Source organism: Anabrus simplex, chromosome 2, assembly GCF_040414725.1.
Source record: "Anabrus simplex isolate iqAnaSimp1 chromosome 2, ASM4041472v1, whole genome shotgun sequence".
NCBI classification, from domain to species: domain Eukaryota; kingdom Metazoa; phylum Arthropoda; class Insecta; order Orthoptera; family Tettigoniidae; genus Anabrus; species Anabrus simplex.
The window spans coordinates 683146323-683168534 of record NC_090266.1 but is presented as its reverse complement, the minus strand read 5'-3'; the positions used below and the strand labels follow the sequence as shown (position 1 = coordinate 683168534).

The window sequence follows — 22212 nt, the reverse complement described above, 5'->3', positions numbered from 1 at the left end:
AGTGTTAGTGAACAAGTATGTCAGATTGGAGTCAACCTTGCATAGAGCGATTTAGCCCCATACCATTATTGGTTAGTATTTGGTATCTGAACATCTTATCCTGCACTTTCCACATTAAGAATGAACATCTGTCAATATGACCCCACAATGTGTTGAAGCCCAATAAGATACAACAGCAAACACTCGAAAATGAGTAGGTTGGTCTTCCAAACAGAACTCCTCTTCATCTGTGAACCCGTAGATGACTGTACAGCCTAATACAGGAGGCACACAATTTGCCACAGAGATGGCAGATAGACCCAGGTGGAGCAGCCACTGTTCCCCTATTTTGTTCATTTTCCTTCATTTGTTGCCTCTTATCTTCCGCTATTCGCCTACGGTTTTCTTCAAAAAGCAGTGTGCCGCAATGAACTAATGATCTCCAGGATGAACGGTTGAGGACTAAGGTCTCCCAGCTGTTAACATCAATGTGGCACATCTTCATGTTAGCCCTAATTACATCCTTAAATCCCTTCCTCTGACCTCCCAAACAATGTTTACCCACTGTTAACTCAGAATAACACACTTGCTTGGGAATGCAATTATAGGACATGCGTATTACATGCCCTGTCCATCGTAGCTGACATCTTAAAACCATGGCTTCTATGCTGGTGGTCTGTGACTCCTCAAGTACGCTGACATTCGTGCGTCCATCTTGCCAGGTTATATGCAGAATTCTCCTTAAACATCGCTGCTGATATTGTTCCAACCTTTTAATATGCTGTCTGTAGCATGTCCAGGATTCAGATCCATATAGCAAGCTGGGAACTACAACTGAACTGTATACGAGGATCTTTGTTGCAACATTGACATCATGATTGTCAAATACTCGGAATCGTAGTTTGGCAAAGGATGCTCCTGCACGGTTGATTCTAAATTGGATTTCCGAATCTATATTTGCGCTTGATGAGAGGGTGCTGCCAAGGTAAGAAAAGGAGTTTACTACTTGAAGGCTCACTCCGTCGATGGAGACACTGATCTGTGTATGTCTTTCTCCAGTGGCTGGTTGATAGAGAATGTGTCTGGTATTCAATTTGAGACCAATCTTTCTGTATGCAGTTGAAAATGTATTCAGGATTAACACTAGTTCATCTTCAGAGTGAGTTACAACTGCATTATCATCAGCATATTGTAACTCTACTAATGCTGTAAAAGTGTACGAGTCTTTGCCCTTAGACGGCTCAAATTAAACAGTTTCCTATCAAGTCTATAATTTACCTGTATTCCTAGAGGAAGAACATCCTTGACTAGCTGCATAACAGCGGCTATATATAATGAGAACAAGGTGGGGGCAATCACACAGCCTTGCTTAACATCAGTATTGATATGAAATGGCTCTCCAACAGAACTGGTACCGATAACAGCTGCTATCATATCAGTGTAGAACAGTTTTAAGATGGAAATAAATTTCAGTGGAAAACCATGCAATCCTAAAATCTTCCACAAAGCATCACGGGTTACAGAATCAAATTCCTTAGTGAGATCAATGAAGGAAATATAAAAAGATCTATTTTGTTCTCTGAATTTTTCCTGAAGCTGACGAGCTGTGAATATCATATCCGTGGTTCCTCTAGAAGGCCTGAAGCAACACTGGCTCTCTGGTAGTATTTCCTCCACTAAGGGTAATATACGATTTGCCAAAATTTGAGCAATAAGCTTTCCCAAGGAAGACAGTAATGATACTCTCCAATAGTCTGTTTGATCACCTTTCTTAAATATTGGAACTATAAGACTATCTCTGAAATCGGGAGGCATTTCTTCAGGGTTCCAAATTTTAACAATCAGTTCATGTAAGTGTCTTATGAGTTCCTCACCACCTTCTAAAAGAGCTTCCGCAGATATACTATCAAGACCGGTGGTCTTGCCTTGTGTCACCTTGTTTGTTTAACAGCATTCTTAACTTCATCCAATGTGGGTAGGGAGCCAAGTTCTTCTTTGAGGGATGCTTGTTCTATTGAGTCATACACCTGTTCATCAACAACTGATTCCTGATTCAGGAGACCTTCAAAATGCTCTTTCCATATATGTATGTCAGCGCAACGTAAAACAAATTGTAAAAAATATATATATATTTTAGAAGTGCACTTCTATCACTGGGCCAGAACGGATTTTTACCAAAGGTGGTGGGACCATAAACTGCTTTAGTGGCTTGGAAGAATTGCCGCGAATCTTTTTCTGGTAGATTTTCCAGCTCTTTTGCTTTGGTTGTCCAGCATGCATTCTTGAGCACATGGGTTCTTCTTTGGACATTTGCTTTGGCAAGACAAAAGGATGTCCTTTCGCCATGCTTGCATGGTGCTCTTCCCTGAGATCAATGCTTCAACCTCTTCATCATTTTCATCAAACCAATCCTGATGATTCTTAGTCTTATAATCCATCGTTTCTTTGCAAGCATCCCAAATAGTAGTCTTCAGGCTCTCCCAGTGTTGTGTTACATCCTGATGATACTCCTCTGACAGTGTCTGATGAAGCAGTTCTCTATATTGTGAGGTATATTCTGAAATTCCAAATTTCACAGTATCAAAAGCATGTTTACAGCTCTTCTGTTGTTTTCTCCTCTGAGCGGATAGTGTAAAATTCATAACCGATCTGATAAGTTGGTGATCTGTCCAACAATCATCCACTCCTGTCATTCCTTTAGTGATAAAACCGTCGCAAAGATCTTTCTTGCAGACAATTATTAATCAATAAGATGCCACCTCTTTGACCCAGAATACTGCCATGAAGTTTTAAAACAATTCTTTTGGCGAAAAATGGTGTTAGTGATTGTTAAATCATGTTCAGCACATTTTGAGAGGAGTTGAATGCCATTATAGTTTTCACTGCCAATTCCATTCCATTTGTCCTTGCCCACTCTCTCATTAAAATCGCCAAGTAAGATTATTTTATCTTGTTGATTAATGTTTGACAGGATGCCATCCAGATCTGAATAAAATGATTCTTTTATTTCATTATCTGAATCTAGTATGGGGGCATATCTGCTGATCACCGTGGTATGCTGGTTGTCATTTAACCTCTTAACAATTATTTACAAAATTGTGATCTTTTTTTTACCTAATTTTTTATTGTTAAAATGGGCTATTTATTGAAAACTAATGACAGTGGTAACAATTAAAATACATTTTTCGAACTTAATGATGAAATATAAGCCACCGAAAAGTTCCTGTTTTAAAATCGTGAGTATACTCGTGATACATTTTACGGGTTCTAAAATAAATAACACAGCACTAAACATCCTCACAACACGGCTGGAAATGTATTTTAGGATTAGCCTTGAAAGGAAAACGTGGTGGGGCAGGTGGTAGTGTTCCGGAAGTATCAATTTCACACCACTGTCTAGAACTTGCAATCTCACAATCAGATGAACTACAACTACCACTTTCTTCTTCTGAACTGTCTTCAGAAACTTCTTCAGAACTATCAGACTCAATAAACTCAAAGCCAAACTCTTCTTCACTCTCCATTTTCACCTAACAGACAAAGTACACTTAGATAGCAACAAATACGGGCAAGCCGCGAAAACGAACTGCCTGAGTCATCGACATCCACTACGGTTGAGTCAGAGACATCTGTTAGCAAAAATAGGACCCTAAAGTAATAATTTCATAAACATCTGGCGGAAATACTGAGAAACAACAAGAAACGAGCATATTCGGGCTTTTAAATTAGGTACCGATCAATGAGCAACATTCCCGAGTATACTCGGGATTTTATTTTATATAAAAATGTAAAACCCCGAGTATACTCGGGCTTTCATGTTAAGAGGTTAACCAAATGATTAATGTTTGACAGGATGCCATCCAGATCTGAATAAAATGATTCTTTTATTTCATTATCTGAATCTAGTACGGGGGCATATCTGCTGATCACCGTGGTATGCTGGTTGTCATTTAACCTCTTAACATAACAATTATTTACAAAATTGTGATCTTTTTTTTACCTAATTTTTTATTGTTAAAATGGGCTATTTATTGAAAACTAATGACAGTGGTAACAATTAAAATACATTTTTCGAACTTAATGATGAAATATAAGCCACCGAAAAGTTCCTGTTTTAAAATCCTGAGTATACTCGTGATACATTTTACGGGTTCTAAAATAAATAACACAGCACTAAACATCCTCACAACATGGCTGGAAATGTATTTTAGGATTAGCCTTGAAAGGAAAACGTGGTGGGGCAGGTGGTAGTGTTCCGGAAGTATCAATTTCACACCACTGTCTAGAACTTGCAATCTCACAATCAGATGAACTACAACTACCACTTTCTTCTTCTGAACTGTCTTCAGAAACTTCTTCAGAACTATCAGACTCACTAAACTCAAAGCCAAACTCTTCTTCACTCTCCATTTTCACCTAACAGACAAAGTACACTTAGATAGCAACAAATACGGGAAAGCCGCGAAAACGAACTGCCTGAGTCATCGACATCCACTATGGTTGAGTCAGAGACATCTGTTAGCAAAAATAGGACCCTAAAGTAATAATTTCATAAACATTTGGCGGAAATACTGAGAAACAACAAGAAACGAGCATATTCGGGCTTTTAAATTAGGTACCGATCAATGAGCAACATTCCCGAGTATACTCGGGATTTTATTTTATATAAAAATGTAAAACCCCGAGTATACTCGGGCTTTCATGTTAAGAGGTTAACCAAAGTCTTAATGTCATAAGGCATTCATTATATCCAGTGGGAATCTCTGACAGTTCCTTGAGGAGATTGTTCTTGTATAACAAAGACTACTCCGTGTAATCGGTGCACACTGGTAGCTTTTCCCTTCCAGTAGAAGCTGTAACCTGCACCTTGTTCATTCAAATGACCTTCATCAGCAAGATGGGTTTCCAGGAGTGCTGCTATATCGATGTTATATCTTCTTAATTCTCTACCCACTTTAGCTGTTGTCCTCTCGGGTCTCTCAGTTGCAGGGTCATCATTAAGCGTTCTTACATTCCACACTGCAGGACAATATAATTTCTTATTTGTTTGACCACATAAAAGTGATACTATTGGACACAGCTATCGGATCAATAATATTAGTGGCTGGCTATGTTTAGGGCACATTTCTAGCCTCTTCCCCACGTGAGGTGAGCAGAGTGGACCCTAAATAGGACTGCTCAGGCGCAGATGCAGCAACCGAATTGCTCTACAGCCACAACCCTAAGCAAGACGACAGATCACACATCTTTGAAGGTATGGTCTACCTACGTGTCAAGTTATCACTAGAGGCTTCCAGACATCACAATCCTATCCCCGTTGCAACTTCTTGATTGCCGCAGGACTTTTGGAAGAAGTCATAAGTTGCTGGAAGACTGCTGAGAGTGAATTCTTTTAAAGTAAGAGTTTTCCTGCACATCAACATACGCACCTTACTTGACGACTAGAAAATACGTTCAATGGCAAGCAGGTGCAAGACGATTGAAGGATTCCTAATCAATGCAGGCTTCATCCGCCATTCTAGCCGAGTAAGGACACCCTGTCCGAACAACTGGTCCACCGTTGAGGACTTTCTATGCTGTTGACCATGAAGTTTCCCACCCCAAGGGCAAGAGAGTGCCCTAACCACTACCAGCTCATGGTGGCATGATAGTACGGGACTCCTTTTTTCTGAGAGTCATTCGGTCGCCAGAGCCCCACGTTCAGATGAGGTTGACATTTGAGTAGAACCCCTTACAATATAACATTACATACCCTTATACAACACAAAGGTGCATGGCATTGGATTGTAAATAAATGGTAAAAACAAGTATATCCAATGAAATGAAATAAACAATAAAACATATATATGAAGAGCATAAACAAAGAGTATAATACCTCCACAAGTGCATTAAAGACATAACTGTAAAAAGGCAGACAGGAAGAGTGAACAAAAAAAAAAAAAAAAAAAAAAAAAATAGAAATACAAAAGTCATGTGATGCTAGCCACAGAATTCATTTACAACCTTCTCATTAAGATAATATAACTGGCTGTAATGTATAATATCGCAATAACCTGGAATTCCTATATCCCAATAATACTGCAGTTCAAGCGCCTGGCGTAGTTTTGACAGAAATTATTGTAGACAAACTCTTTTTTTTCAGCATTTAAGGACACTTTTATTCTCTATCCTGTGCAGTAGGAAAAATAATAGTATTCCACCAGATGTAAAAATCATATAACCATATTTCAGTTGATAATTGTAGTGTAGATACGGTACCTATATTTAGATAGCACCGTATCTTGCCAGCTATATTCCGTGTGTATCTTTAGTTTCTATCTATTAAAGCATAGAAGATAAAATAGTACTAATAATAATCTGTCTCAGCATTTAGCTTTGTTGATAATCTTTGAGTAGTTCTTGCAAATTTCAAACTTTTGATTTTCATTTCTGTTTGTGCTTAGTAGTAACATACAGTATTGTAATTAGGATACGTCTGAATGTAGTTTAAAATTATTGTAGTGAACTGTAGTATATAAGTAATATCTATTAGAATTTAGCGTGCTTATTCTATTATTGTAAAATATTTGTGTAGTAGGCCTATAGTAGAGATCTGTAGAAACTCTCTTACTAGAATTCTGTTGTAATTAGGATAGGCGTAACTGCAGTTTAGAATTGTGTAATTCTAGTGCATTCCTTTCGATATTCAGTAATTAAGGGCAGTTTTTATCCTGTTAGGGTGTTATAGGTTAAAAATAGGGTACAACTAAATAGTATTGAAGTGTAATATTATATTAATTACCTTATTGTCATGTAATTTTTGTGTACTGTCCTAGACAGTATTTCTTTCCTTTCATTTTTTTTGCACATAGTAATTATTTTATTTTCCCTTTTAATTTCATTTTTCCATAAAGAATGGCTAAGGAGTGCAAGTGAAGGGACTGTGGGCGTGGGCAGGCATTAAGGAATAAGAGGGAGGAGTCGGAGAGTTTGAGGGAGATATTTAGGATTCACTCAGAAGACAGGAAGGAAGGTAGGCCTCCCTCAAACAATGTACAGGATACGGTAGGTATAAAAGAAAGATGGGAAGGAAAGGGGGGAACTGTAGAAGACAGGTGGTCTAATGTTCTAAGGGGAAGGACACTGCAGACTAAGGGCTCTACTCAGGATCAGAATTCAGGACAGGTGTCGGTGACAAATCGGTATGAGTCACTGCAGGTAGAACAATAGAGGGAATATGAGGAACACGGAACTGTTGTTGAGAAGTTTGGAAATAGGACGACAGGAAATGGTAGGAAAGGGAAATGTAGAGTAGACGATAGAAAATGTCAGGTCAAAGAGGGTCATGGGAGGGATAAAAGGGAGGAGGAAGTAGATTCTGCATCAGTCAATAAAGATAGGGCTGATGAGGAGGGGATGGAATCAGTTGAGGTAGGTAGGATTGAGGCTCTGGTGATGGGGGATTCCACTGTAAGACATATGGGGAAGGTGTGTGGAGGAAAGGTTGATGATGATGCTTGTTGTTTAGAGGGGCCTAACATCTACGTCATCGGCTCCTATGGTATGAAACAAGATGAAATGCAAGTACAATTTAAAAGTACAAAATTCATCCACTGACCAGAATTCAGAACGTGATGATGAAGAATGAATTGATGAATATGAATTTAAAACAATCAGTGGATAAGACGCGCAATGCCTCACATTCCCATAAACAATATAAACAATATTACTGACCAAGGGACTACTTCCAAAGCCCAACCCTGAATCGAAGATGCTTGTCTAAATGGGACAATATCTATGTCAACGATCCCGCATAATGGCACTTATCGCTAGTAAAGGAGAACCATGGTATATCTCAAGTTGCGGTACTAATCAAAGGTAGCATAAACTCACGGTGTTCCAAATATTATCGTACTACTCACAAGTATTGTACATTGTACAGGGAACTCAGACCTATGGTGTTTCTCACACAATGGCGCCACTCATAGCTAATGCAAACCGATGAGGTTCCTCACCTCGGTGTACTAATCACGCGCGCCGGTATTCCCGTAGTGTTCCTCACATAGTGGCTACTAATCACAGGCAACGCAGACCGACGGTGTCGCTCATATACTGGTACAACTCACAGGCAATGCCCAGACCCGTGGTGTTGCTCACATGGGTACGACTCACGGGTACTGGAAACCCACAGTCCACACACACTGCTGCTACTAATCACAAACCTATTATGTACCTAATATAGTGGTACAACACGCAAGTAAAGACGACCCATGGCGTTCCCCGCGTGATGGTACTAATCATAAGTAGTTTCATGGTTCTAAGACAATCATCCCTTGGTCGCCCCTTTTAGTCTCCTCTCACGATAGGCAGGGGATACCGTGGGTGTATTTTTCGTCTGTGTCCCCCACCCACAGGGGGTAGAGAGAGAGAAAAAATAAGAAAGAAGAAATCCGTCACTTTGAAAAATGAAGTAACAGACGAAGAAAGTTAAGGGCCACGAATGGCATGAAAATGAAAGACTCCCTAGGCCTCGAATGCTCTAATACCGTCGGGGTCGGAAAAGAAGAAGAGTTGACCAAGGGAGGTCGGACAGGATAAACGAAAGTGAGGAGCCTGGCACAAGTAAGTGGAAGCAATACCAAGACTCACCTAAGGGCCCCGTGGTCGCCAACCCACACTCCCAAGTTGAGAGCCCCTTGAGCCCCTTTTAGTCACCTCTTACGACAGGCAGGGGATAACGCGGGTGTATTCTACACGTGCGTCCCCCACCTGCAGGGGGTGTGGAGGAAAGGGAACCAGGGTAGTGTGTTATCCAGGAATTAGGATGAGGCAGATGTTGAAGAAAGTAGAAGAGACGGAAGAGGGGAAGGAGAAGGTGGTAGTATTTCACATTGGTACCAATAACGTAAAGCAAGCTGGTATGAGTACCAACATAGTCGGGACCGGGCGAGTTGGCCGAGTGGTTAGGAGCGCGCAGCTGTGAGCTCGCATCCGGGAGATAGTGGGTTCGAACCCCATTGTCGGCAGTCCTGAAGATTGTTTTCACACCAGACAAATGCTGGAGCTGTACCTTCATTAAAGCCATGGCCGCTTCCTTCCCATTCCTAGGCCTTTCCTGTCCCATCGTTACCATAAGACCTATCTGTGTCGGTGCAACGTAAAGCAACTAGAAAAAAAAAAAAAAAAAAAAAACATAGTTGGAGACGTGTGGGATCTGGTAAAGGCAGCACGGGTGAAGTTTAAGGAAGCGGAGATTGTTATCAGTGGAATATTGTGTAGGAGGGATACTGACTGGAGGGTGATTGGGGATTTAAATGAGACTATAGTGTGTGTACGTGGGAAACTGGGAGCGAGATTTCTAGATACCTTTTTTTTTTTTTTTGCTTTACGTCGCACCGACACTGATAGGTCTTATGGCGACGATGGGACAGGAAAGGCCTAGGAATGGGAAGGAAGCAGCCGTGGCCTTTTCTAGATCCTAATGGGTGGTTAGGAGATAGGGATCTGCGCTCAGATGGCTTTCACTTAAACCGCAGTGGTACGTATAAGTTAGGACATTTGTTTGGAAGGGTTATAGGGAGGTACATTCAGAGAAACTGGGTGATCTAGGGAGCGGTGATAAGGGTACAGGGATCTGGAAGTCAAGTAGGGATGGCCTATAAATGTTAGTGTTGAACTGTACAAGTATTGGAAAGAAAGGAATAGAACTAAATAATTTAACAGATATATACTTACCAGATATTGTAATAGGAGTTGAATATATGTATATATATTTTTTGCTATTTGTTTTACATCGCACCGACACAGATAGGCCTTATGGTGACAAAGAAATATATTCAAGAGACAACAAACAGACGAAACTCAGCACTAATATGGAAACATTTGCATCAGATGGGTATAGGTCGCAGCCTGACCATGCAGACACCCAGTATACCACTTGATGATCTAAATTCTCATTTTACGAAAGCAGCATACACTAATAATGATATTACTGACAATAATGACTATGATGCTATCCTAATAATGATAATAATAATAATAATAATAATAATAATAATAATAATAATAATAATAATAATCATCATCATCATCAACCAGTTGATGACCTAACTGATGATGATATTAACGCCATAAATGCTCATTCCCGAGTAAATCAAGTAAAATTCACTTTCAAAAAAGTTGGGGCGAACGATGTGAAGCGTGTAATTTACTCCCTCAAGTCTGATGCTCCGGGTAATGACGACATACCATTATCTTTCATAAAAAATATTATTGGTGCCATATTACCTATTCTGACGCATATATTTAATCATTGCCTAGTGCAGGGAGTATTCCCAACTGTGTGGAAGCACAGTATCGTCATTCCTATTCCTAAGAAGAATTCTCCTAGTTTACCATCAGATTATCGCCCTATATCCATTCCCCCAACCCTTTCCAAAGTACTAGAACGCTTGGTACACGAACAAGTCCTCACTTACTTGACTAACTTCTCACTGCTTGACCCTTACCAATCTGGTTTCAAGAAAGGACACAGCACAACGACTGCCCTACTGAAAGTAACTGATGATATCCGACAGGCAATGGATGCTCGACAAGTGACTGTACTGGTTCTACTTGATTTTTCTAGTGCTTTTGATACTGTTGTTCCTCAACTGCTACTTTCAAAATTGGATTCATTAAATTTCAGCAAGACGGCAATAAACTTTTTCAGTTCGTACCTCAAAAATCGCCGTCAGTGTGTCAAAGTAAATAATAGCAGATCTGAGTGGCTTAACAAACCCCTCGGTGTCCCCCAAGGGTCTGTACTTGGACCATTGCTGTTTGCAATTTACTTACACGATGTTGCCAAATCGATTACACATTGCAAGTATCATCTTTATGCTGATGATCTGCAGATCTACTACCACTCAAGAACTGATAAAATTCAGAGTGCTGTAGAAAAAGTTAATGCTGATTTAAGTCTCATAAGTAATTTTGCATTGAGTAACAATCTCAAAATTAATCCTCTTAAAACGCAAGCAATAATCATTGGTACTTCAAAAAACTTACACGTCTTAAAACAATATGAAATTCCTCCTGTAGCACTAAACAATACCATTATTCCATTTTGTGAAACAATTATGAATCTTGGTGTGGCTATAAGCGAAACATTGAACTGGTCGCAACATGTGATGAAAGTGTGCCAAAAGGTATATCAAAGCCTGCATCCTCTGAAGCGGTTTAAAAATATATTTCCTCTGTCCTTGAAAATAAAGCTCATTCAATCACTCTTGTTTCCAATTCTCGAATACTGTGATACAGATTTTACTGATATCAATAACGAGCAAAGCATGAGACTGCAACGTGCCCAAAATGCATGCATCAGGTATGCATTCGACATACAACCATACGCCCATGTATCCCCATTCTATACACAATTATCTTGGTTACGACTGAATGACAGACGTAGACTCCACGCAACTACTTTGGTGTATCAAGTGCTTTCTGAAAACACTCCTCCTTACCTATCCACCAGATTTCGCTACCTTAGTTCCCTGCACCTGTTCAATACCCGGTCAGGCTGTACGCTAGAAATTCCTGTGCATCGAACCGCAACCTACAACAGATCGTTCACTATCACCGCCACGAGCTGGTGGAATGAACTCCCCAATGACATCAGGGAAGCTAAATCTAAGATAAAATTTAAAATTCTTTGCCAGCGTCATCTTTTAAGCGCTTCCAGTCTTTCTTGAGTGTGAATGGGATGCATGAATGAGAGTGAATATGGTTGTTTATTGCAATGTGTTCCTGTATATAATTAAGTTTAGTTATACTTTAGGTTGTAAAGATTTCATATGTTTAAATTCTATGTAAAATATACATTGTATATACATGAAGTGGTTAAGTGTAAGAAAGGGCCAGGAGCCCTAACTTCGCCACAATAAAGACGCTTTAATAATAATAACGCTTTAATAAAAATAGGAAAGGCCTAGAAGTGGGAAGGAAGCAGGTATTCCCGCAGTGTTCCTCACATAGTGGCTACTAATCACAGGCAACGCAGCCCCACGGTGTCGCTTATGTAGTGGTACTAATCACAGGCAATGCCCAGACCGTGGTGTTGCTCACATAGGTACGACTCACGGGTACCGGAAACCCACAGTCCACACCCACTGCTGCTACTAAGCACAAACCTATTTCATACCTAATATAGTGGTACTACTCGCAAGTAAAGGCAACCCATGGTGTTCCCCGCGTGATGGTACTAATCAAAAGTAGTTTCATGGTTCTAAGACAATCACTCCTTGGTCGCCTCTCACGACAGGCAGAGCATGCCGCGGGTGTATTCTAAATGTGCGTCCCCCACCCGCAGGGGGTAGTATGTTTGGTCCGCGAGAGGTATTTTATTTCCCTCAAGTCCGCTGGCAAGCCGGTTAGGACCCCACTATCCGCCACCTGGGACGTGCGCCGTGGGAGTATCAATTCTCCCCCTGCTATGCCAGCGTAGTAGGTTCGTGGCGGTACAAATTGAATCATGGCTGAGATGTGATACAATCGATGCATAAATATTCTCACGGAACTGGAGTGCGTATCGTAGAGATAGGATAGGAATGGTAGGAGGGGGAGTATTCATTCCGGTGAAAAAATAATTTGTAAGCTACGAAAATGTTAAAGATGACAAACATGAAATTCTAGGTGTAAGGCTCATTTCTAAAGATAATAGACAACTTGATGTCTTTGGAGTGTACAGACCAGGAAGGGTTAGGGTTGACGCTGATTCAGAATTATTTTATAAGATAATCATGTATGTCGGAAACGACATGGAAAGGAATGTGATTGTAGCAGGAGATCTGAATTTACCAAATGTCAACTGGGTAGGTAATGAGAACGACAGGAAGCGTGACCAACAAATGGCAAATAAGTTAATATGGGAACGGCAGGTAATTCAGAAGGTGATGGAACCAACTAGAGGGAAATATAACCTGGACATGGCGCTGATATAACCAGATGAGCTCTATAGAGAAACCAAAGTAAGAAATGGTATTAGTGATCATGAAGCTGTTTTTGTCATACTTAAAAATAAATGTGATAGAAAGGAAGGTCTTAAAAGTAGGACTATTAGGCAGTACCATATGGCTGATAAAGCAGGCATGAGGGAGATTCTAAAAAGTAACTATGATCGGTGGAAAATGGTAAATAGAAATGTTAACAGACTCTGGGATGGATTTAAAGCAATTGTTGAGGAATTTGAAAATAGGTTTGTGCCTTTAAAGGTGTTAAGGAATGGTAAAGACCCACCATAAATAAAGAGGCTAAGAAGGAGGTGCAGATTGGAAAGAAATAAGAAATGGTTGTGGAATTGAGGAGAAATTGAAGGAACTTATTAGGAAACTGAATCTAGCAAAGAAGTCAGCTAAGGATAACATGATGGCGAGCATAATTGATAGTCATACAAATTTTAATGAAAAATAGAAGGGTGTATAAACAGGTACTTTAAGGCAGAAACAAGTTCCAAGAATGACATTCCAGGAATCACTAATGAACAAGGAGAGTGTGCATGTGGGGATCTTCAAAAGGCAGAAGAATTCAGTCAGCAGTATGTAAAGATTGTTGGTTACAAGGATAATGTCCAGATAGAGGAGGTGACTAATGCTACAGAACTATTAAAATTTACTTATGATAACAATGACATTTACAATAAGATACAAAAGTTGAAAAGTAGAAAAGCAGCTGGAATTGATAAGATTTCTGGGGATTTACTAAAGACAATGGGTTGTAGCTATACCAAATGAATGGAGAGTTGGTATAGTAGCCCCTGTGTATAAAGGAAAGGGTGATAGACATAAAGCTGAAAATCACAGGCCAGTAAGTTTGATATGCATTGCATATAAGCTTTGGGAAGGCATTCTTTCTGGATATATCAGACATGTCTGCAAAATTAATAACTGGTTCAACAGAAGGCAGTTCGAGTTTAGAAAAGGTTATTCCACTGAGGCTCAACTTGTAGGATTCCAGCAAGATATAGCAGATATCTTGGATTCAGGAGGTCAAATGGACTGTATCGCAATTGACCTGTCTAAAGCATCAGATAGGGTGGAATTATGGGAGACTACTGGCAAAAATGAGTGCAACTGGACTAGACAAAACAGTGACTGAATGGGTTGCTATATTTCTAGAAAACAGATCTCAGAGAGTAGGTGAAGCTTTAATTGACCCTAAAAGGGGAATTCCTCAAGGCAGTATTATTGGACCTTTATGTTTTCTTATATATATATAAATATGAGTAAAGAAGTGGAATCAGAGATAAGGATATTTGCAGATGATGTTATTCTGTATAGAGTAATAAAATAAGTTACAAGATTGTGAGCAACTGCAAAATGACCTTGATAATGTTGTGAGATGGACAGCAGGCAATGGTATGATGATAAACGGGGTTAAAAGTCAGGTTGCGAGTTTCACAAATAAGAAAAGTCCGCTCAGATTTAATTACTGTGTTGATGGGGTGAAAGTCCCTTATGGGGATCACTGTAAGCATCTACAGCAGGGTCGGCCAACTGGCTGGTGTGTGATGTAAGAGAGACCGTGCGACGTCAGAGAGACCATGTGACGTAAGAGCGCAGAAGGTGGGGAGCCGCTTTCATAGACTGGAGACGAAGAGACAGCCTCGCTTTATAGTAAACACGTGAAGTACCATATATGCTCTATACACACATACCCATTTGACATATTCATTAAGACACTGACGAACCAATTTCAGAAGTAATGTCATTAAATCATTACTAAATGTAAAATATTCCCTACGAATTTGTCACATATTACTTTCAAAACAAGGAACACTATAATCTTAATTTGCACGAAACACAGATCGCCCATAAACACAGTCATCGGTCAGTAAAGAGAATGCACGTTCCTGAAACATAACAATAATAAACGCACGGTTTTAAATAATTAATTTAAACAATAAATTCTGAATTAAGTCACATCAGATCTCATTTAAAATCACATGTTCAGGGACAGCTGATCCCTGTTTACCTACACCAGCGCCGCATAGTGTAGGAACATATCAAACAGCAGAAGTTGTCACACTATGTACTTCTATCCGTCTCCTGCCAATGCACTAAAAGAGACTTTGTCTCATTTTCCAAAATTGATGCCCGCCTGGCCATCAAATGATATAATGTTGATTCCCATGGAATGGGTTAGCTGGAAAAATTTATAATGTCCAATAATGGACCAATTATTATTGGTACTAGCTGATGTACCCGTACTTCGCTACAGGATTCTCAGAAAGACTAGCCTTGTGGTTTTCCTAACTGAAGTCAACATAGGCCATTACAAAAACTTCAGTAGGAAGGTAGCGATTAAAAGCAATGTTATCATATAAAATATTCTGTCAGATGAAAAACCTCACATTTTCTCACTTTTAACGAACAGTACTATGGTTGCAGGTGATAAACTTCATTTTCCTTGTCCGTATTGAAGATCTACTTGTGATACAATTCCTTTAGTTTAGCCAATTGCCACCTTTTCAATAGGCAATTGGCAAAACTAAAGGATTGTATCACAGTACTATGGTGCCAATCTAACAGTTCAAAGTTCCAGAGCTGGAATGACCAGGCCGCAGACAGCCGTGAATACTGCTCTGCCATTATTCCGTTAAATATGTACATTGCTCATTCCAATGAGTGCCTCAGGGTAGGGGTTGAATAGCTCAAATGGTATGTTGAACCAGTCTGCTACGTGCTAGTGATATCAGAAAATTTATGAACCAGAGGAATGGCATGCTAAAGAAGAAAGGTATGTATCTCCCCAGCTACTTGCCACCAATATTCAGGCAGGCTGTTACACTCGGTACGACTGGGCGAGTTGGCCTTGTGGTTAGGGGTGCGCAGCTGTGAGCTTGCATCCAGGAGATAGGGGATTCGAATCCCACTGTCGGCAGCCCCGAAGAGGGTATTCCGTGATTTCCCATTTTCACCACAGGGTAATGCTGGGGCTGAATCTTAATTAAGTGCAAGGCCGCTTCCTTCACAGTCCTAGCCCTTTCCTATCCCATAAGATGCCTTTGCTGGCAGGACCTAGTGTTTACACTGCACTATGTCTTCTGGTATGGGCTAGAGCAATTTTGTTACTTTCATTGACCTGCCTCTGTCTTATCCTTGGCTTTGACAATATGGAACTGGCTGAGGTATGAGCGATACTAGTAATGCCATTCCTTCTGCAGCCAGTCCCTGCTATGAATGGTGTGAAAATGTTGCTCATAGGGCTGGTTGGCGCATGCATTTCAGTGGGCTTGGCAGACTGATATGTAATAGCAACTTCTGGCCCGGTGAGGAAAGCAACGGGAAACTACCCCACTCCTCATTTCCCTCGTACGCCTCTTTAGTGATGCCTAGGCCATCTATGACAGCTGATGGCGGAGCTGTTGAGGATCCAACCAGCCTTAGGGCTGAAGACTGAACATACACACACATCGCCATAAGACCTATCTGTGTCGGTGCGACGTAAGGCAAATAAAACAATACTCGGTATGCAGCAGTAATCCTATCTATCGTAGATGAGTGGCAACAGAAGACATAAAGAACATCACAACAAACATGGTCAATATAATTTTTAATTGTTAATCAATTTTATGAGCTTTCTATATTATAGGCCTTCACATTTAGTTTTCATTCGACTGTGATATTAGGACGTCTTATAAATTTATTTACAGCGTAGACTGTAGTTCCTTATTCTTGGACTTCACATATTGATTTTCATTAAATTCTGTTTACCCATTTTCTCGTGACTCAACGCTGATATGGACTTAGTAACAAAAATCCAAATTCATTAATATCTCTGTGATCTCAGCCGGCACGGTAACAATGTATAAAATATAAATGATCGGAAATGTAATACTATATAACTTAAGTTATGTAGTATTTATCGATACAACAACTAATAACATAAATATTTGAGAATTAAGTTTTAGGCCTTCCCCTAAACTACCATTTAACTCAGCGTGGATAAAATTATTTATGACCTAGATTATAGCAACTTATTCCCCGACTTTGCATGCCGATTTTCATTAAGTTAGGACCACTAATAACAAATAATTGAGAATTAAATTTTAGGCCTTCCCCTAAACTACCATTTTTCTCAGCGTGAATACAATTATTTATGACCTATTTTGTGCAACTTATTCCTCGACTTCACCTATCGATTTTCGCTAGGATACGGCCACTAACAACATAAATATTTGAGAATTAAATTTTAGGCCTTCCCCTAAACTACCATTTCATTCAGCATAAATACAATTATTTACGGCCTAGATTATGGCGACCTATTCCATGACTTTTCATACAGATTTTCGTTAAGATACAACCATTAATAACATAAATATTTCAGAATTAAATTTTTGGCCTTTCCCTAAACTACCATTTCACTCAGCGTGAATAAAATTATTTATGGCCTAAATTGTAGTGGCTTATTCCCAGACTTTGCATACCGATGTTCATTCAATTCTCTTCAGGCATTCTGTCGTGATGCGTGTACACACAGACAGACATTACGGAAAATTACAAAATTACAATTCCTTGTTACTGTGGACACAACGGATACAGAAATAGCATCCTTTTTAAATTCTGAGAATGCACAGACAAAACTCTTATTTTATATATATAGATTATAAATTTACTCGCTCGGGACAAATATTTCAGGTTCCCTATGGGAATCAACATTTATATCATCTGATGGCCAGGCAGGCATCAAGTTTTGAAAATGAGACAAAGTCCCTTATAGTGCATTGGCACTGCTGGTGGCTCCAAGTAGCCAATGCAGTGGCCTCCCCGGTATGCACTACCCATGCGTCTTGGTAGGTGTGCTATTTACCAACTGATGAGCCCAACTTAGCATAATGGGGCAAAACGCTGGCAACCAAGAATGAGTTAGCTGGAAAATTTATAATGTCCAATAACGGACCAATTATATTGGTATTCTAAATAGTATGTTCCGAGCTGTCAGTGGAGAGATGGCGTAGAATAACATTAGTAGACGAATAAGTTTGAGTAGTGTCTTTAAAAGTAGGAAATATCACAATATGAAGATAAGGTTGGAATTCAAGAGGACAAATTGGGGCAAATATTCGTTTATAGGAAGGGAAGTTAGGGATTGGAACACCTTACCAAGGGAGATGTTCAATAAATATAATATTTCTTTGAAATCATTTAAGAAAAGGCTACAAAAACAACAGATAGGGAATGTGCCACCTGGGCAGATCAGTATTGATTGATTGACTGAAATATAATTAATATAACCTAAAATGTTGCATATGTACACAACAGAAAGATGCCTAGTAAGAGATGTAAAATATAATAGGTTAGAATACTGATGTATTCAACTCAGAAAGGTACATTTTAAAAATTACGGATAGGCACAGAAACACAATTCGTATAAGGAAATGTACACTGAAGGCACCACCTTGCACAGACGGACAGCAAAATTTACTGTATATTATTACTCTGTCTTTTCAGGGGTGCAGTGGGTCCCACCTTCCTCCTGATGGATGATAACGCACGGCCCCACCAAGCTGCCATCGTGGAGGAGTACCGTGAAACAGAAGATATCCGGCGAATGGAGTGGCCTGCCTGTTCTCCAGACCTAAACCCCATCGAGCACGTCTGGGATGCTCTCGGTCGAAGTATCGCTGCACGTCATCAAACCCCTAGGACACTTCAAGAGCTCCGACAGGCACTGGTGCAAGAATGGGAGGCTATACCCCAGCAGCTGCTCGACCACGTGATCCAGAGTATGCCAACCCGTTGTGCGGCCTGTGCACGTGTGCATGGTGATCATATCCCATATTGATGTCGGAGTACATGCGCAGGAAACAGTGGCGTTTTTTAGCGCATGTGTTTTGGGATCATTTTCTCAACTTATCACCAATACCGTGGACTTACAGATACGTTTCATTTGTGTTCACTATGTGCCTTATGCGATTAGCGCCAGTTTTGTGTAGTGCCACGTTGTGTGGCACCACAATATGCAATTATCCTTAATTTATGAGCATGTGTGTGTATATATATATATATATATATATATATATATATATATATATATATATATATATATATATATATAAGATATGAGTAAAGAAATGGAATCACCGAGCTCGATAGCTGCAGTCGCTTAAGTGCGGCCAGTATCCAGTATTCGGGAGATAGTAGGTTCGAACCCCACTGTCGGCAGCCCTGAAAATGGTTTTCCGTGGTTTCCCATTTTCACACCAGGCAAATGCTGGGGCTGTACCTTAATTAAGGCCACGGCCGCTTCCTTCCCACTCCTAGCCCTTTCCTGTCCCATCATCGCCATAAGACATATCTGTGTCGGTGCGACGTAAAAAAAAAAAGAAAAGAGAAATGGAATCAAAGATAAGGCTCTTTGTAGATGATGTTATTCTGTGAAATTGAAAATGAATATCCACAGCCTGTTTCCAGTCATTTGACCGGGTCAGGAATGGAATGAATGAAGCTCCCTTCTAGCGGCGAGGATGGGAATTGTACCAGCTGCCAAAGCCTGTCACACTCCTCTCGAGCAATGATTAATGAAATGAAATTATACTGGAGGGGGTTGCTGGCATGAAGATGACAGGGAAAACCGGAGTACCTGGAGATAAACATGTCCCGCCTCCATTTTGACCAGCACAAATCTCAGATGGAGTGACGGGGATGTGAATCACGGAACCCAGCAGTGAGAGGCCGGCGTGCTGCCGCCTGAGCCGTGGAGACTCATGTTATTCCGTATAGAGTAATAAATAAATTACAAGATTGTAAGCAACTGCAAAATGACCTCGATAATGTTGTGAGATGGACAGTAGGCAACGGTATGATGATAAACAGGGTTAAAAGTCAGGTTGTGAGTTTTACAAATAGGAGAAGTCCTGCCATTTTAATTACTGTGTTGGTGGGGTGAAAGTTCCTTATGGGGATCACATTGTATTAACCTTGGTGTTAATATAAGGAAAGATCTTCATTGGGGTAATCATATAAATGGAATTGTAAATAAAGGGTACAGATCTCTGCACATGGTTATGAGGGTATTTAGGGGTTGTAGTAAAGATGTAAAGGAGAGGGCATATAAGTCTCTGGTAAGACCACAACTAGAGTATGGTTCCAGTGTATGGGACCCTCACCAGGATTAGTTTATTCAAGAACTGGAAAAAAAAATCCAAAGAAAAGCAGCTCGATTTGTTCTGGGTGATTTCCGACAAAAGAGTAGCGTTACAAAAATGTTGCAAAGTTTGGGCTGGGAAGACTTGGGAGAAAGGAGAAGAGCTTTTCGACTAAGTGCTATGTAATACCAATATAGTTGGTATTATAAATTTACTCATTCGGAACAAATATTTCAGGTTCCCTATGGGAATCAACATCTTTATCATAAGTGGTATGTTCCGAGCTGTCAGTGGAGAGATGGCATGCATTGACGTTAGTAGACGAATAAGTTGAGTTGTGTCTTCAAAAATAGGAAAGATCACAATATGAAGTTGGAATTCAAGGGGACAAACTGGGGAAAATACTTGTTTATAGGAGGGGAGTTAGGGACTGGAATACCTTACAAAGGGAGATGTTCAATAAATTTCCAATTTCTTTCCAATCATTTAAGAAAAGGCTAGGAAAACAACAGATAGGGAATCTGCCACCTGGACGACTGCCCTACATGCAGATCAGTAGTGAATGATTAATTGTAATGTGTGTGTATACCCGCATGCATGTTTGTAGCCAATTTTTACCCCTCACATCAATGGTACGTGGTGCTTCGCAGTTTCTATGTTGCTTATTCACAAAGGCACCATTTGTCCACTTACGATAAACTTTCACTAAAATAGCAAGCAAACAGTTCACAAACTGGGCTGTTTCAGAAATACTGCCACCAACGACTCAAAAGCCAATAATTTTACCTTTTTGCAATGATAAATCACACAACAATGAGTGATGTGTGTGCAAATGGTCTATTGCACACCTTATATACACACCACACCAGCTAATGAAAGGTGATATACTTCATGGGCTATGTGCTGCCAACATCACTTGTAGGAGGTGGTCATAACATGACTGGACTGTGTAAATAAGTATTTCATGCATATTAGCCTTCAAAATACAAACTACAGTCAATAGTTCTTCCACCGCAAGAGTAAAAGGGTATGTGCATTTCATTCTATTGGGCAGTGAACTATTAATGACTGATTACAAAACCATACCTTCACAATCCTCGCCAATACTGAAATTTGCATTTGACACCGGTTCAATCACTGAACTACTGGTGGGAGATACAACAGCCTGAAAACAGAAGAAATACACATTGCTTTAATTAGGTGACATACCCAATTAGTTAAGAGGCCACGCTTTTCAGTGTCAACTTGTTATCACTGAGAACATGGAAAACATTAAAGAACTTTTTCCTTTCAACTCTCATGTCTTAATTTCTTTCTTTATATTACAAATCATATTTGACCAAATGGAAAGATTTTTCCACAATTCGATCTTATTAAGAAACAAAATAACAGCCAATGGTTTCAAAAAAGGAAGTAAATAACCAGATGATTAATATTCCTGAAAGTTTCTATTTCATACTCTTCATCAAGAAACAATGTAACAGTAAAGAAGTAAATAATCAGGTGATCCTTGAAGTTCTCTCACATTCTTTTTGCTCCACTTTTCGCACATCCTGGTTGGAACAGGGGTGAAAATTGTGTCAAATATTGATCTGGCTCTGTTTTACAGCAGAATGCCCTTTCTGATGCCAACCCTATGTGGAGGGATGTAACAACTATTTTGTGTTTCTGTGATGGTTAGTAGTGAGGGTGTTATGTTTGTATTAAGAGTGTATTGGAACAAACACAAGCACCCAGCCCCTGATCAGAGGAATTAATCAAACATGGTTAAAACGACCTGGCCAGGAGTAAAGCCTGGGACCATCTGAACCAAAGGCCTTGACACTGATCATTCAGCCAAGGAGCTGGACTCTCAGTTCTTCCGCATTCTCAATCTTAACTGACAAACAACAAAACAATCAATGGTCTGAGAGTGTTGAATTCAACATCTTTACACCCATGGGTTGAAGACAAGTATGGGAGTAACAGGCTTAAAATTTTGAAGTAGGTTGTCCCAATGTCTACAGTTGCAAAAAGTATTTTAGAAACATAATGTTGCGACTGGCATTTCTTGTGTATTTATATATTTATTTATTTATTTATTCACGAAGCACAAGATACAGCTATACTGAGCAAATTTCACTTGCACT

The 22212-nt window shown here is 39.9% G+C and overlaps 1 protein-coding gene across 1 annotated transcript in view; it reads right to left on the bottom strand.

The window, feature by feature from the left end:
- Nucleotides 1-22212, bottom strand: part of Golgin245 (Golgin-245) — a 374519-nt gene that overhangs the window by 328079 nt on the left and 24228 nt on the right. The window contains exon 2 of the mRNA XM_068226026.1: nt 21170-21248. Within this exon, the coding sequence (XP_068082127.1) occupies nt 21170-21248 (79 nt within the window). The remainder of the gene's footprint in view (nt 1-21169; nt 21249-22212) is intronic.